Here is a 17,001-nt window from a genome sequence, read left to right as displayed (position 1 = left end):
CAGTTAAAGTTTGAGTTTCACACCTAAACAGTAAGAATATCCTTGTTTGTATAATTATCACACCAGTAAACACGTATCTGGAGTCCCTTACTCTTTCTGATTTATTACCATAACTGTGTTTTCAGTTTCTAAAATTAAGTGATCCAGGCACAGCTGCTTGCGGCAGCATGTGTCTAAACACAACTTGACAGGGTCAATGTGGTAAAACATGCTGTTGGTGATTTGAAGTGATTTTGACATATGGGTGTTATTCACTGGTGGATCTGTGGTCGCTGCTGCTCTATATTAATCCAGTTGTAAACTGAAAGGGGAAATATCTTTCCTTTTTTTCTTTTTGCCATCCTATTATATTAATGTTGTGGCCACGCCTTTTGATGAATGCAGGAACTAAAGCACGAATTCAGCTGCTTTTGAGGACAAATGGGACCAATGAAAAAATCCTTTCTCTTTACTGTTTATTAATATACTTAAAAAGATGAATGTGAAATAGAGCAGCTTACAGCATGGACTATGTATCATAATATATTTTCTCACAGAAGTGAAGAATAATGAAACTATTTTCAGCTATAAAGCAATGCGTGAATAATATGTCATGCTGCAAAGTGCTGCAAAGCAAGAACTATTACAAGGTGGTTACTTTTTATAATGTTTTTTGAAAAGACAGCCATAAATATGTGTAGATTTTTAGCTTATGAATGTATTTATATTCACGGGCAATATTTGCTCTGATATGCTCTCTGCATATGTTATTATTGGCTTGTGGATTTATGTACATGTTTACACTTGTGCATGCACTGTGGTGGTTGGCTGGATGCCATTGGTAGGTGTTATTGATATTAATATGATGTAATGCTGGTTTTGTTACTTTCCACAGTCTATCTGTATACTTGTATAATCTATACAATGTAGGTATGATTCCTTGTGTGTTCCCTGTGTTTGGAAATTATAAAGTGATTTACTGGAGACCCAATCATGTTCTTATTAGCCAATCTGAAATCATTCAATATACTCGATAATGACAAATTGTGTATTTTTTCTCCAGACAGAAAGGTACTAGTTGTACCTGTGGCCTTCTGAATGCAGGGTCCTACAGTGCTACAATGTTTCTCTTGATTCAATTTGTTTGTTTTGGAAACCAATCAAGGTCAATCCAGTTATTGATTAGTACATGGCACACTCGGTCCACTTTAGCCATTTACAACACAGCTGTGTGACATCTTCATCGTATTTAATCTGTAACCAATGTTTGTGAAAAACATTGAAATGTAAAATCGAATTTGATCACAGAAACTGTACGAGTGGTTGTACTGTCTTTTGTGTCTGTCTTTATGATACACCAATGAGAATATTGGAATGTGTTCGTGTGTTACAGTAGCTGCAGTTCAGTTTCATTTATTTGCTGTAACATTGTATGCTGCCTAAATTTAACATATTTATCAATCCATCAGTGCAAATCTACAGTTAGACCTGTTGAATTACTCACTGATTATTGTAGTGTTTGCTGTGTGTTTCCAAGCTGAAAGTCATGTGAAGAGTGTGTTATCATACCTACATGTGAACAACCTCTGACTCTTCTTTTTGTGTCTCTTTGCACAGGCCTTCCCATGTATATCTACAGGCATCTATGGTAAGTTCATTAATCCTTCTTTGGCCTCAATGTCTTTGTCCCAATTTTTGACTTTATAATGTAAATACTTGTCACTATAACAACCTGCACACCTTACTGTCTGTGAAGGCGTAAAGGGGTCACAACAGCACACAATGCAATGTAAACACCACATTTGTCTTTGAAGTAAATAATTAGATGCTCCCCAACAAGTTCACCTTACACCAAGCTGCACAAAGGCGCAACCTTGTATGTAAAGTGAACAAAACCTTGACACCTAAACAATGCTTTTGCTGCCTCATGGGACTCACGCAGCAAGACACTGCTGGCAAAGAGCAAGCCTGCTTGATACACTTAAACAAAGTCACATTAAAACTACTAAACTTGTTGATATAAATATATGGAAATACTTCTGCTGAGAAGAACTTTGTTTGTCTCTGTGGTTCTTTATCTTTGTCAGTATATCCTGAAGTTAGACGCAGGCTATAACAATCACAGTAGGTGTCAGATATGTCAAGATTAATTAACATGTTGATTTCCATTGGTTGTCTCAGCGGTGTATTTCTATCATGCAGTCACACCCCAGTACATTTATGAATATCTAAAAACACCACAGTGCAGACTTTGTGTATTGCAATGCATTTACATTTTTTCAAATGAAGGCCAGTGTGAGCGAAGAGCTATTTTACAGGGATCTGTAAGTGTTTGCCAGTCATCTTGTGAGAGTCATTAGGTCCCGTAATCATTCTGTATGATCATACAACAGCAAAGGAAATTGAGGCCATTTTACACACCATGTGCTCCCTACAGTGCAAACACGGCTCCCTCACTGTGTTCCCATTTACAAAGATGATAATGCCCCCGTGAGCACGGCTCAAAAGTAGTTTCCTAAACATGAAAATTAACTCCTCAACAAGCCGTCACCTCACCAGTTGTCAGAATAAACTAATATTACAAAAGTAAACATCTCCATAATTGCTAAAAAAAAATGTTTGCCTTCCTTCTTAACAATTCTTATCAACCTGCCACCACCCACAACTCTGGACTTAAGTCCACACTGGCACATTGACCCCAATCTTTTCAAATGTCACACATACTGTTACACCTAGTCTTACAAAATGAATGACGGCAGAGGCAGGCCCCATTTACACTCGGTTTACCTGCATTGTTACTCATGCGTTGTCCAGATTAGGAAAAAGGGCATATTAATGCAAAGTGTAGATTCACTGGGATTTGAATGCAACCTGATCTGCAAGGCCACGTATGGATATGATATGGTCTGACTGATATTGGAATCGGATTTCACAACTATCCAGGTGTAAATGCAAAATGCAAGTTGGGAAGTCACCCTGACTCTTTCCTGCTCGCAAGATCATTATCTTGTTAATACAACTATGAATCAGGAGTTATGGCTTGTTGTACCAACATCTGTTATGGTCAGCGTCAGCCCATGCAAAAAAGCCAGATGAGGCTCTCAATCACGGAGGAAAAATTAAACACGACTTTTATTAATGTTATAACGTTTCCAATTTTATCCCTTCACAATGCAGGCAAAGTCCAGATAATAATGCTTGCCAGGTAAATTGTAAATGCATGCTGATACTGATTGGAAATCATCATCTAGGTAATGTATCAGGATACAGAGATAGCGTTTTAATCCAATGTCAAAATGAGACCGCAGGCCTAGACGACAATATGAGTTGTCCACTGTGATCTCTCACATCTTACACTGGTTCGACAAAAGAAAAATTGTAACATTCATTTTCAGAAATGAATATATACGCGTTTGTGGCATTTTGAACTAAAACCTTTGTACTGCAGAGATACAAAGGTGGTCCGCATGCCTGTAGGAGGGAGGGCATCACTGTTGGTCCTGTAAGCTGCTGGCGAGGGCACCGCTTATTGCTGTTCACTGTGGTGCTGTGTGCTGCATAGCCAGTGGGAGCTAGTCATACCACTCCAGCAGCAGCCCTCACATCAAAGGAGAGGCTGTGCACAGCTGTGCATGCTGCAGAGGGGAGTGGGGAATTAGCAGCCTGTTCAATAAATAAACAGCTTAGCGCTTCCCATAACTGTATCTCCACAGAACAATACAGCTGATTAAGACTGAAGATTCACACAGCAGAGGGCAAACAGAGGAGGGACTGGAAAGAACTACAGTAGAGTGTAGTGCAGCACTCTGATGTTATTTGCTGACTCTTCCCTGTGCCCCCAGAGTACTGCCATGTTCTGAAAGGGGCCCTGCTCTCTTGTCAGGAGTTCTGACATTTTCTGTACATTTGAGATAACCTCTAAGGTCAACTTCCATTTCAGCAATGTAAACAAACGCTTTTTAGTTTGAAAGGCACATCTTCCCAAACTCTATCTGTCTCTGTGTCGCTCTTTTTCTCTCTGTCTCTCTAGACTACACACACAAAAACACACACACACACACACATGCACAAATATAGATATAGATATAGATACAGAGACAGACATTATTTTTGGATTCATGTGTCCATAGTGATGCTGTGACTTTTGTAGATCAATATGTGCTTGACCCATTTCCAGACTTAAATTTGTGTTGTTACAAATGACCTGAAACCTCAGGGCTGTGATAGAGACGAAGCAGGTACATGATATTCACGGCTTTCGTAGTGAGAAAAACAAATTTGTCAGGAGGGCTAATGCTAATTGACACACACTCGCTCCCTCTCGCCTCCATATTCTAGGTGACTCAGTCACCATTGACAGATGATGGCAGAACAGGGGGGGCTGGGCGTAGCAGGGGTGCACAGGGTGTACCTCCGACGCCTGGAAAGAAAAATGAGGGCTCACACTGCGTTGACAGTCCAATCCCTCAGTTCGGCCCATTAGCCACAACAGAATTTTTGCACAGATAGTATGTCGGATGTACCACCCATAAACAAACTGGTGTCCACCATGGGCCGTGAGGTCACCCAGCATGATAGAGGTTATTAAGTGCTGCTCCTGTTTGCACATCAATCACCGCCGAGCACCTCAGGTTTAAACAGATTATTCCTTCCTGAGAGGAGACACCTCTCAATGTCTCACAAGATCAGTGCCAATAGTCCAACTGCCTCGACTTAGTGAGGTCATTTTCACTTTTTGTGTGCTTGTCTCCCTTGTCTTGCCCCCCATACATCCTCTTGTACAAGCAGCCCCTTCTTTCGCTCATAAATCTTTCTCACACATGGGCACACACACACCCACACGCATGCACGCCATAAGCCATATACATAAAATAGCCCTTTGTTTCCCTGAAAGGAGCCGTTTCAACTCGCTCTTAAGAATTTAACCTTGTGGATACCACGTCTGAGCTGGTGCTGAAAGAGCACTTTGGAACAGCCTTGTACTCAACTGTATGGATAAAATTTAATACAACGGTGTATAGCGGCAGGATGTTAAACCAGGGTCGTGAACATTACGTCCCCTATTAACCTGACAAATTTAATTCCATATCAAAGCAATCACAGGTAGTGAACAGAGCAGTGCAGCACTTTCTGGACATTTTGGACAAATATCTACCTGTTTACCGCTCCCCCTTCAACCTTTGGCCCCTCTGTCTCTGTGGCAGATCTGAGGTTTGTAGACACAGGCATTTTCACGCAGACCGGTGGTTGTGACAGATATGTGGATGTAATCCACCGATGCTCCACTGGTGTGTCCATACTGCCATTCCAATGTACTGTCCAGATCAAAGGTGTCGAGCGGCTTGCATTTTTTTTCCCTCCAGCCAGCATCATCCGCCAGCTCTCTTCATCTCTGTTCAGGATTAGGAAGGTGGAAGGCATTCATGGCACCTTATCTGTCTACAGCGATGGCTTGCAGCGACTGTAGCCTGCCCAGGCCATCGCAGGCACGTTCCCTCTACTCTTAAATCCTGGGGTTTACTGCAGGGAGCTTAGCCGGACTCGGTTTGGGAATTTCAAGGTACATAGGAGCAGTGTGCAGTATCAGTGGGTAACAGAGTGTGTGCTCAGAGGGAACTGGAGCTTCCTAGCCTATTTAAATGAGTCACAGTGTGTGCATTGTATTCAACACTAGCCTTGCTCTACCGTTTTCATGGATGATAAGCCAAATGTAAAAATACTTCCCACCCACAGGACAATAGATTTAGTCCTCTCAAAAACTTGGTTGAGCATTAAACTTTTGCATGTTAGACACTCTTCAGAATGTTTTATAAAATAAATGTCAGGTTTTAATTTTAGCATGTAGGACAAAGCATGGCATCACCTATATGGAAGGTTTCCAAGGAAGGTCATCATCTATTGTGCAACGGAGACCGCTCTCTTTCTTCCTGCCTCTTTTTCTGCCTGTCTTCCTCACATAGCTCCCTCCCATCCCTCTTTGTCTCTGTCTCCTTCTGTGGGCTGCAAAGTCGGTCATGGTCACAGCCCTGTTGTGTCCCAGTGTTGGTGTAGAGAGGAGCTGCAGGCCATTTGACACCCACGCTTTGGCGTCTAGAGTCCTGGGGCGCTACTCTGTCCTCCACCCCAGGTCACCTACCCTCTCCTCTGGGCCCTGATGGGGTGACAACCCTCTTCTCCCTCCCACCCCAGCTGAACACACAGCACTGATTCCCACATCTACAGCACTTTGTGCTGCGCTTAATGGTTTCCTCCTGCTGCCCAAGACACAGTCAGCTTCTTTTTGTAATATCCTGAAATGATTCCACTTTTGTTGCCTCATATAACAGGTGGCTTCAGAGACAATGGTCAAATTGTTAACAAACTTTGAGATGTGCAAGAAACTATGCTATACAGTTTTTTGTCCTTACTGCACAATTTGAGAATAGTAAGTGAAACAAGGAGAGACAGAATTACATGACGAAAACACATGGCAGTACAAATATATACATCGAAGTATGCATCTTTTTCTATCTTTTTACATTGAATCATCAATTTGTATATTTACTTCTCTGCTTAATTTTTATAGCTTAGTAAAAGCTCTACGCTTTTAATTAAAAACGAATCCATTGTCTATTTATGACCATGTTTTTAATGGTAAATGATAAAATGATTTGCACCCTCACACAAAGATGGTGAATAATCAACAATAACACAATGTCTGACAATGTTCTGTTTCCCATCCAAGCTCTACAAAATCATCTTTGGAACAGTGTATGAAATACTTTCAGTGATTTGACTGGTACACTGTTACTCTTAGAATCATTATACTAATAATAAATACGGATGTTTATGCCATTTCTGACAGAATGTTGTATTGCCAAAATCCTGTTGTACAAAAAACTGATTTTCAAAGAATTCTTTGGGTGTGTATCTGCCATGTGTGTGCGGTGAGGTTAGTATGAACAGCAGTAACATTTGTGCAAATTGGCAAGTAATTAAAAAGTAGTGAAGCTACTGAAAGGAAAGACCTTCAAATCAGATAAACTTTGGCATTTGCCATTTTGTTGTGTTGTTGTTCCTTTCCCCGATAGTAGATTTGTATTGTTAACTATTTGCCTCCTCACACTTGCGGTGACTTTGCGAATGCCAGATCTATCGCTTCGGGCTAGATGGCGTTCCAGGGCAGAGCGCTCATCAAAATGAGTGACAAGTGTTGAGACTTGAACTTGACCAACTACAACTGAGAGGGTAGGAGGGTGGAACCAACAAAACATTTCCTGCCTTGAGGCAAACGCTGTATTTAGTATTTTTTTAAGAATTCAGACAGCATATGATTATCAATCCAAAGCCATATATCTTTATGAGGGAATCACACTGTGGCAAAGACATAACATAGAAATGATAAAGCCTGGAAATAACAGGTTTTGCTACCTGCCTCACAGTATACACCCACTCAGGAAAAAGAAAACTGGTGTGGTCGGCATTATGAGCATGCAGCATATCCATATATTTGCAAACAAACAATGGGAATGCATCATGCCACAGACATGAATTCACCTAGCTGGAGTATTCCTGCTTGTTAAACAAAGGCGATGCAGCTACTCCTCACTCCTCCTCGGTGAAAACAAAAACCTTAGCTACATAAGTTTGTTGTGAAAGTTTGCCCTGTAAATTCAGGATGTGAAGGAGTCGCCACACTGGCAAAAGAGAGCAATGAGCTTGTTGTTCATGTAAAAAGTCCCCCTAAGGCAGAGAGCACATTTTTATTTTCCTATGTTCCAGTTGAGTGGATATTTTTTTGTTTATAAGAAAAACAAACCTCTTCAAGTTAGAAATCAGATTCAATAATGTAGTTGAAGCCTTATTTCGATAAATCTACACTACACTAAATCTACACACTAAAGCAGGCACTCCTCGTCTCCATGTTAACAACAGTCCAAGATAACCCTAACCCTAACCATAGCCCAACATCACATGAATAAAATGTGTGAAATCTGTCTAAAGAATCTTTCCATTGGTGATGTGCTCCGTCTGATATGGAGGCATCGCTTTTTTATCAATTTGATCAAGCAGTTTAACTGTCACCTAAAAACACGAAATAATTAGAAGACAGAGGGGAGGGAGAGCTGCCTGCCGGGCCCAGCCGAGTCGGATTCAGCATCTTTCGTCCCTCACACGTCCGAGTTTGTTGTGGCCCTGACCCCATGAGCACCGTTGTTGTCAACATTAGTGGATTTGCAATAAACTTTATGTGTTATGTAAGCATTGTGTCAATGTGTAGTTCACATGGCACGTACCACAGTCGTCTCTCTCTCTCTCTCTCTCTCTCTCTCTCTCTCTCTCTCTCTCTCTCTCTCTCTCTCTCTCTCTCTCTCTCTCTGTCTTTCTCTGCTGCGCTCTGCTTGGTGATGAAGTAGGGGAGCCTTCAGCAGAAATAACGCTGCACCACCTGAGTCCTCATCAGCGGCGCTGCGCTGCACATATCCCATCAGTGCGCCTCACTAAGACAAATCTCCCCGAGCCGGCCATATTCCCCAGCATAGGAGCGAGCCGAGCCAAGCAGCGCAGGGGCTCTGGAGGGCCGGTCATCACTGCGCCTGACGCCAGCTCTCCACCTCCTGACAGATTAGCTTCCACTGAACCCTGCACACAGCAAATGGAGCAAAAGAGAACAAGAAGGAGGTGTTGAGGGCAGAAAATGTGAAAGTAAAACACTGAAGCCCTTGCATGTGCTGAAGTCCTTTATTGAACCTAATTTTTAAGCACTTGCGGGTGGTGTCAACTGTATTTCCAAGCTGCCAAGTCTCCTGTGGTCCAGAGGGGTAATAGGGGATATTGTAGTGCATCTGTTTTAAAGCATATCAGCAACATTGATGCAGTGGTGCTCAAATGGGAACATGCAGGGAGGAATGCATAAAAGAGAGGAGAGCTGAACGGAGGGTAACGGCACTGTGTGTTGTGACGGAGACAAATGATGAGTGAGGGCTGCCGATGAACTCAAACTGCTGCTGTTGACCTTGGACAGTTGATGCTGCCGTCTAACAAAGATCTTCTGGCAGGCTGACCCCAGCTGCACTGACCCCTTTGTCCAGATCCCCATCTCACTTTCTGTCTCTGTTTCCCCCCTGTTTGTTTAGCTGTCATTACACTTTGCAGCTCTCCTTCCGCCCTGCTTTCTTTCACTCTTCTCACTGTTGTCTTTGACGCACCTCTTTTCACCTCCAAGGCTCTCGCTCGCTTTCTTTTTCTGCTCTGCTATGATTAATCGGCGCAGCAGTCAAATCAATAGAGCATTTGTAGAATCTCCACACAGAATGGATTAAATGTCTTTGAATGTAATTTTAATGTCTCTCAAACCTGCCTTCTTCGTCTCTTTTAAAAAAGCGACATAAGGGGAGCACACACACCTTTACTTCCTACCCTTACCGTGTTACACTTGTGTGCTTACTTTCACACCTGAACAGCTGCTCTTGTCTCCACAGATATATTTTTCCCAGTTTTCCACTCTTTTCTACGCACCAGTTTACTTATGTTACCTGATGTGCGATTCAGGGTGTAGGTACACCTGCGTATGTGTGGAAGCACATTTCAGGAAAGGAAACATCAGCAGACAGAGTGCTACCACTGAAAAGGTTAAGTGTGTTTAAGAGACAGTAGGAATCAGGTGACCTGCAAACTGATTTGGCATGCCGGATTAGGCTCTCTCTCTCTCTCTCTCCCCCTCTCTCTCTCTCTCCCTCTCCCATTCTCTCTGGGCAGCCTTTGAGGGGCAGTAGCCGTGAACAGGCCTTGTACTGTCTGCAGACTCTGCCTAACAGAGTCATAGGAGCAGACTTGCTGTCATGCTGGCTGGTATGCAGCTCACATCCCTCTCGACCCAGGGCTCATAGAGCAGCTCAGCTAGGTCTCAGCAGCGCGTCAGACCTGCTCTGCTCCTCAGCGCAACACAGCCACACCTGTCAGAGGCAGAGAAAGGGGGGGGGGGGGGGGGGGGAGACACAAAAAAAAAGGAGGGAGAGGGAGAAAGACATCAACAATAGTCAGATGTGTGAGTTGTGTGGATAAAACCATATGTTTCTTGACAGTCAAGGCTCTTGATGTAGGATCTTAGGGGAATATTTATTGAGAGGCTTTGACAGCAGGTGACCCGAGTGTGAGATGAAAGAAACTGTGAATGGTAAGAGGAGATATCTCCACCTTTTCATTTTTGATTTTGATTTCTCCACACCCGACGTAGAGGGGAGAGGTCCTTTCAATACTTGTAAGCCTGTTTCATAGGTCGTAGAATGTTATAGTCATGGTAGTGACCGGGTAATATTTGTGAACATGACCCATATAATAGCCAACAGGTTACATCCGTGGACGTGGCCCGTGTATTGGTAGATGTGGCTTGAAATTGAGGTCTCGGCCTCTGTCGTTAGAAGGAGACACCGCCTGTTTCAACCTATGATCCCTCATGGAGGTCAGGGGGTTGTAATATGGAAGAGGTGTTGGTTTAAATCCTATGCCAGGTCATGCAGGGATAGAAAAATGTGTGCTGGCTTCCGGTCTTATGGACTCGTTTAGAGAGACCGCGCGACACTGGAAATGTACAAAGTGCGCTACAAGTTTTGTGAGTGAATTATGGTGTAATAAATGAATGTTTCTGCCGCAGTGCTTTTGAAGAGACCCTTAAAACAAAGGCACCAGGTACAAGGGAGGGTAGTGCCGCGTGCCTAAATGCACCACTCCCAGTCCCAAATGTACGCTGCTCATTACTAAACCACACACATACACACACACACACACACTAATGGTCCTGGATATGCAACAGCTGCACCAATCAAGCAGCAGATTTTACAGCCAGTTAACAGTGTCAGCTACGGAAACTTACCCACCAAACAAATCATCTTCTTCTCTCTGCTGTTGATTGGTCCTGTTCCAAGTGACAGACATTCTACATGACCATTGAACTATTTATTTGTAGTGTTAGTATTTTTCCTAAATACAAAATTCTAAATGGCGTAAAATTTGCTGTGTGCAAATTCAGTTTTATTTTATTTTTTGAGAGATTTTGTAATGTGAGATTTAGATGTAATTGACAAAATGTCACTGTTGGTGCCATCAGGTTGATTTATGTTTCTTTAAGATAAGTGAGTGCAAATGTGCACAAAATGCGATTACAATAGACTGATTCATTTGATTAGTCTGATGGATTTGTGAGATTTAGCACTTCTAGTAGAATGAGCCACACCCACTTGAAATTGGCTTCAAATTGTGACAAAAATTCAAAGGTATGACTTGAGTCTGATTAGGCCCTGAAATTCCTTATGTAATATTTTGTGATGAAGGAAAGTTTCTTCATCACAAAACATTCAAAATCTGCATCTGCATAAATAAATATATCTCATATGGCTGTTGATGCACCTAAGGAATAGAACCTAGGGAAAAGAATGTGTACAATACGCCCGCTTGGACTCTGAGCGGCTGTATTGTAAACATTCTTTTCAATTAATGTCATCCCTGCAAGTCACTACCTAGGTTACTTCTGAAAGTATTTATGAATAAAAACATTTTTTCAAATTGTATAGAGCGCACAAGAGAGAGGTCTCGACTATAATTACTTTGAAATGAACACCAGCGTAACTCTATGATGAATATTAGATTTTCAGTGGTTTTGGTAATGGCATATATACCATAGTAAGGCAGGCCCAAGGGCTTTTATAGTCAATATCACTCTTAAGTGTTGGGTCTCATGAAGTTCCCCACAGAATGATCCAGAGCATCCAGCGGTCTTCCCTTAGCTGACCTTATTAAAAATTTATGGAATTGCAATCTCATAATCAATACATTGTGTTAACACAATAAGTTGTCTGCCTGAGCTGGCACAACTGTTGTGATTAATCCAGCAGTTAGCCATATTGCTTCTTACCCACACTGGTCAATGCTGTGCTGTGTGCTCACTCTGGTTGAATGCAGGGTACTGAGAAAAGAGCATCCATTTATAAATGCATTATTCACTTCTGTTTCTCCTCCCTATGTGTATATGCATGTGTTTGATATAATCAACCCTTCAGGAGAAATTTGCCATCACTGTGCATCTGTCAACGTATTTCTACCAGTTTATCAGACATCTGGTCTCATCTACGAGACAAAAGCAGCTTGCTCTAGTTTCCATTGATTTAGGAGAAGTGCTGTTCCCCGTGGAGATATCGGCTTGTCTGTCTGTTTGCCTGTCTCTTTCTGTCTTCCCTCTGCACCTTCATGGCGGATACAAGTGGTATTGACACTGTTTTTTCTTTCCCAGGCTTTCCCAATGAGCCGGCAGCTGACATCGCTCTGAAAACAGTAAAGAGTTGGATCGGAGACAATCCTGATAAGGTAGGGAATGCTGGAGTCTGGCTCTCAATATGAAGCAGGTTTGCAGAGTCGCTGCTTTTGCTTTTGATTGGAGATGAACGTACAGCCGCCACGGACAGGCACAACACTAATTCACGTGCCTTCTGTATCAAAGAGACACCTCATCTACCTGCCTCGCTTGATCAACCATTTAGTTCGCGGTCTGCCTGCATATCAAATTAAAAGCCAGTCTGAGACTAATCAGGCCTTAAATGGTCTGTTGACTGTTTAATGACTATGTGCTGGGGAGAGCGATTAAACCTCAGAACAACATAAACACATCAGATGAAATAATCCAAAATTGTTTTTCTATGAGATGAATTATAATTATGCCTTCCAAGGACTGAAAGCCCAAATAGTTTGCAAAACCATTTAAGCTTGTTGCTCCATCCTGCCCTCATTGGTTATTTGGTGGAAAATGTAACACAGAGATCAGTGAAAGGCATGAGAAATTAGATAATGTGATAATAACAAATAGATGATGATCTTCACTTTTAGGATCATCAGTTGAAATGACCATTCCAAAGAGACTTAATGTACTGTGTCATTCAATGTGGGGAACTGAAATAGATGCGGACATTCTTTTTAATTTCAAACCCTGTTTTCCTTCAATGCACTGAATTTACCACAGAATCAGCAAATAACCAACGACATTACCTCATTTTCTCAGCCAAGCTGCAAATGCACATTTACTTGTTTCTGCCTTGATGTCAAATGACTTCTACTGTACGTGTTGCTCCGCAGGCTCTGCGGTGCTGTAATGTTCTTGTATGTGTGACTCTCCTTCAATGTGTCGGCACTAATTAACCAGGTCAATTTCCACGCAAGCCATGTTGTAACTTTGTGTTCATTACACAAGATTTTTACAGCAGCAGCTATTTGCTGTGTGACATGCATCAAAAGGGGGGGTAAAAAGTCAAACTTGCTTTATAAGCGTTGAACACTGTCATAATCTGCTTTGTTAATAGTCCATTAGGAAGGATTTTGGCTCCAGTTGCATTGAAGTCAAAGCCTCACCGAACAGTGATGGTAACCTGCGGGGCATTTCTGTTTACTGCTCCACTGTTTATGTCCGTCATTGTAGATTGAAGTGTTTTATAAAGCTCACAACTTGATGTGCTATAACATCCCTCAGCTGGTGTTATGGATGTTGTGAACACGGAGCCAAATACTGCTGAGCTGCTGGATTACTTTGCTCTTGATGTGTTTGTGGCGCTTGTTCTCGGCCTGATGATTGCTGTTACATCTACTCAGGGAATTCATCAACACTATAGCGTAAAGAATGTTTTTATATCGCTTACCGCTGACTGTAAATAATAAGCTAATGTGCAAAACTGACTTTTGCGGCCGTATTAGTCCACTGCCGGTGTCGGTACTCGCCACATGGGAGCCGCGCTGTCACACAACGAGACGATTCTGTGATGCACTGGCTGATGGTGTGAGTACATTAAATTGAAAGAAATATAGCTCAAGGAGGGGAGTTGGGGGTCTGTTGAGGCCTCCCACAACACTGTTTGGCAAAGCTATGTGAGCACAAGCAGATCCTAAACTCTAACTAGACCAAGAGTGAGTAAGCTTTTAACAAGATCAGAGAGAATAAAGTGATACATTTTACCCACAAGCACAGAAGTGTTCCCCTTGCACTGGAAAGTCTTGCAGTCAAATCACAGAACAATGTGCGCTGGAGCAGTGAGGTCTTCTCTTCAATTTGCGCTTCATTCACCGCTGCTTGCTCTACTTTGTGTTCAATCCCAGGATGGTGAGAAGTGTGGGGGCTGTGAATTAAAGAGTGTTTTAGATAGATAATTGTGTTCCTATTAGTTGTTTTTGCTAGATGGGAAGGAAATGTGTCTAACAGCATATCAATGATGTTTATGTGTTCGTATAAAAACAAATGATGCATTTCCTGTTAGCTGGATTACCATTTGCACGTTAAAGTCAATAAGTATACCTTCTAGCTGGTAATCATATGTTTGTTAGATAGTTATTCTGAAATCATGGCAACACTTCAAATGTATGATTCAGTGCCTTGCTGGTTTTGAGCTTGCAGTCCAAGCTTATCACCTCTGTGGTTATAGAGTTCCTCCACAGTTGATATGATGCCCTCATCTAAAAACAGTGTGAAGTGAAGCCTTCACCATATCTTTGATGGGTTAAATGTCTGAAGGGGCCTGATGGCTAATTGGGGTATTATTGAACACGTTTAAAGCCAAAATCATGGTCAATTGCCATAGCAGCAACTAATGTGTCCAATGGCATTTTTTGCTTCTTGTATGCCTCACAGATCCTAGTTTCCCTGGGCTCCGAACGTCTCAATTAACACTTGTAATGCACAGGATATTGTACGCATTACAGCTTTAACAATTTTCTGAATAGAGCAATCGCGAAGTGATGACACGCTGCATGTTTTACGATCAAAAGAAGCGTAGAAGTTGAGTGTTGCTGCGGTAGCTCAGATCACAGACCACTCTCGGGCTTATTCAGACTCCTCATGCAGGGAAGAAGAGGTTTGAAGCCTGGTTTTATCATTCTAGTAACAATAGCAGTAGATTGCTTCGCTTGTTCACCTCCGCTGCGGCCCTGAGGAGCCGGTGCTGCGGGTGTCCACAGAGACAAGTCATTTGGAGGCTGTGATAAGGGCTCTGCTTTGGGGAAGATACTGTTGTGTGGTGACAGAATCTCAGTACAATGTCCTGGCCAGTGATCTAACAAACTGGACTGTCAGGGTGCAGACAGGCTATAGCCCTTTTTCTCCAACTCTAACATGATAGCATTGTCTTCAGATGTGTAGCAGCATGTGTGTGTGTGTGAGTGTACATGTTATTGTGTCTGTGCCTTCATTGTCCAGTTAAGATGCATGTGAGCCTGGCAGGTTGTAGTCACATGTAGCAATTGGACTTAGACTGTAATTGTCCATAGAAGGAAGCAGGCACACACAAGGAGGCTGAGGTCTGAGAATACTTTCAGAATGTGAGTGTGTGTGCCTGTGTAAATGTGAGTATGTGTGCAAGACTTAGAGAGGTGATAGGATGAAAACGAGGACACTGTGTGATTGATTAGCAGTGAGTTTATCTCTCAGCCCAGCACACTGTAGTCCAGATGCACTCAGCGAGCACACAAAGGACCGCGGTGCCAGCGTGAAATTCACAAAAGCACCCAGAGTTCCATTGTGGAGAATGAACAGCCTCGCTGTGGTCAGGGAGAGGTGATCCTTTAATCTAGAGAGACTTGAGTGCAGGAATGATCCTTCAGATCACAATGGATGAAAGAATAAAGGAGCGTAGCCTCTGTTTCCCCGTATGCTCCACAGGAATAAATGACATGGAATATGTGGGTATGTGTAAACAACGGACCAGAAGGCTCTAATCTCCTCAGAAATGCATAAGGAGTTGCAGACACGCAGGCAGTGACAGCCCAGCACAGACAGAGCTCCATATGGTATTGGAGCACTTTCCTCCCACTCACGGCATATTCGCCCCTCCACTCATCTGGTTTTGGTTTATTTCTCATTTTCAGATCTAATTTGGTTTAATTCAGGTTTACATAGGTTTAATCTGCAGATGAAAAATGCGGTCTGACACTTTATTTGGCTGCCATGGATGTGCTCTGGATGGCCAAGCTTTTTAATGAAGCATTTCGGAGGCACCGGCTGCTCGGCATTACTGACACACTGAACACTGGAGACAGATTGGGAGTCAGTAATAAGCTCTGCTGCACTTCGCCGCCCAGGACAAAATTGATGTGTAGAGATTTCACCTTTCAACATCACTCTGGTTTGGGGCTTTACCATTAAGCACTTCACTGTGCCAATGCCTCTCCCTGAACAGGTGTTTACACCCTTTTTCTTGTTCTGCTAGCGATCTGTTTACATTACTAGCATTTGTCATTTACCACAACCTGATAATAAAATCCGTCTTAAGCCAGGACTGGAGTTAAACAGTGATTCCTGACAAATGTCAAGTGATAAATATTGATAAATTTATGTTGTGTGTACGTTGTGTTTTTCTGGGTATCACTTCAGGGGGCCGTCTGTGTTTGGCAGATGGAGCTGCAGTCTAATAACAACTTTGATGCGTTCATTGTCATGCAGTTGAATAAGATGGATGGTTAACATTATCGTAGCTATATTGAGCGGTTCACCTTTCGAGAATATGAATTAGATTTTCCATATTGTGACAAGCTTTATCTCAGGCGCCTGCTAAGCGTGCAGTGGGCTGCACATGTACTCTTGTACTCTGGATTATCACTTGCTGTATGGTGCTGGTTAAATGATGATGAAATGCCTTTGTAGGGCTCACACAGTTTGGTGTGTTGGTGTATTTCCAATATGAAGAGCCAAGTCTCCCATCTGCAGCCGAGAGACGCGCAGGTTTTGCCTTGTGCGTGCCTCGAGGACGCTGACGTACCGCTGATGGTTTGGAGAACTGGCTTGGTGTTCAAAGCCTGCGCTGGTCTTTTGAAGTCGGCATCTAGCCCCTCTGCATTGTTGTCTGTGACTGAGTGTGAAGGAGATACAGCCTGATGGAGAGCTGAGAGCATCGCTAAACTCTCAGCACTACAACACATTTTCTTCAGTCTTGTGTGGATTGAGTCGCAGTTTGACCTGAGAGCACAGACAAGTGTTTGCAGGCTTCAAACGTTGTCAAACACCTGCAGCTTTGGATA

The 17,001-nt window shown here is 42.7% G+C and overlaps 1 protein-coding gene across 4 annotated transcripts in view; it reads left to right on the top strand.

Moving 5' to 3' along the window:
- Positions 1 to 17,001, top strand: part of macrod2 (mono-ADP ribosylhydrolase 2) — a 380,406-nt gene that overhangs the window by 288,664 nt on the left and 74,741 nt on the right. For all 4 annotated transcript variants that reach the window (XM_076162202.1, XM_076162186.1, XM_076162194.1 and 1 more), the window contains exons 7-8: positions 1,597 to 1,627; positions 12,245 to 12,318. In XM_076162202.1, the coding sequence (XP_076018317.1) occupies positions 1,597 to 1,627; positions 12,245 to 12,318 (105 nt within the window). The remainder of the gene's footprint in view (positions 1 to 1,596; positions 1,628 to 12,244; positions 12,319 to 17,001) is intronic.

Source organism: Genypterus blacodes, unplaced genomic scaffold (genome assembly GCF_046128005.1).
Source record: "Genypterus blacodes isolate CSIRO-AG114 ecotype Tasmania unplaced genomic scaffold, CSIRO-AGI_Gbla_v1 ptg000012l_1, whole genome shotgun sequence".
Taxonomy (NCBI): Eukaryota; Metazoa; Chordata; class Actinopteri; order Ophidiiformes; family Ophidiidae; genus Genypterus; species Genypterus blacodes.
Note: the sequence above shows the minus strand (reverse complement) of the source record. Positions and strands in the feature narration are given on the sequence as shown.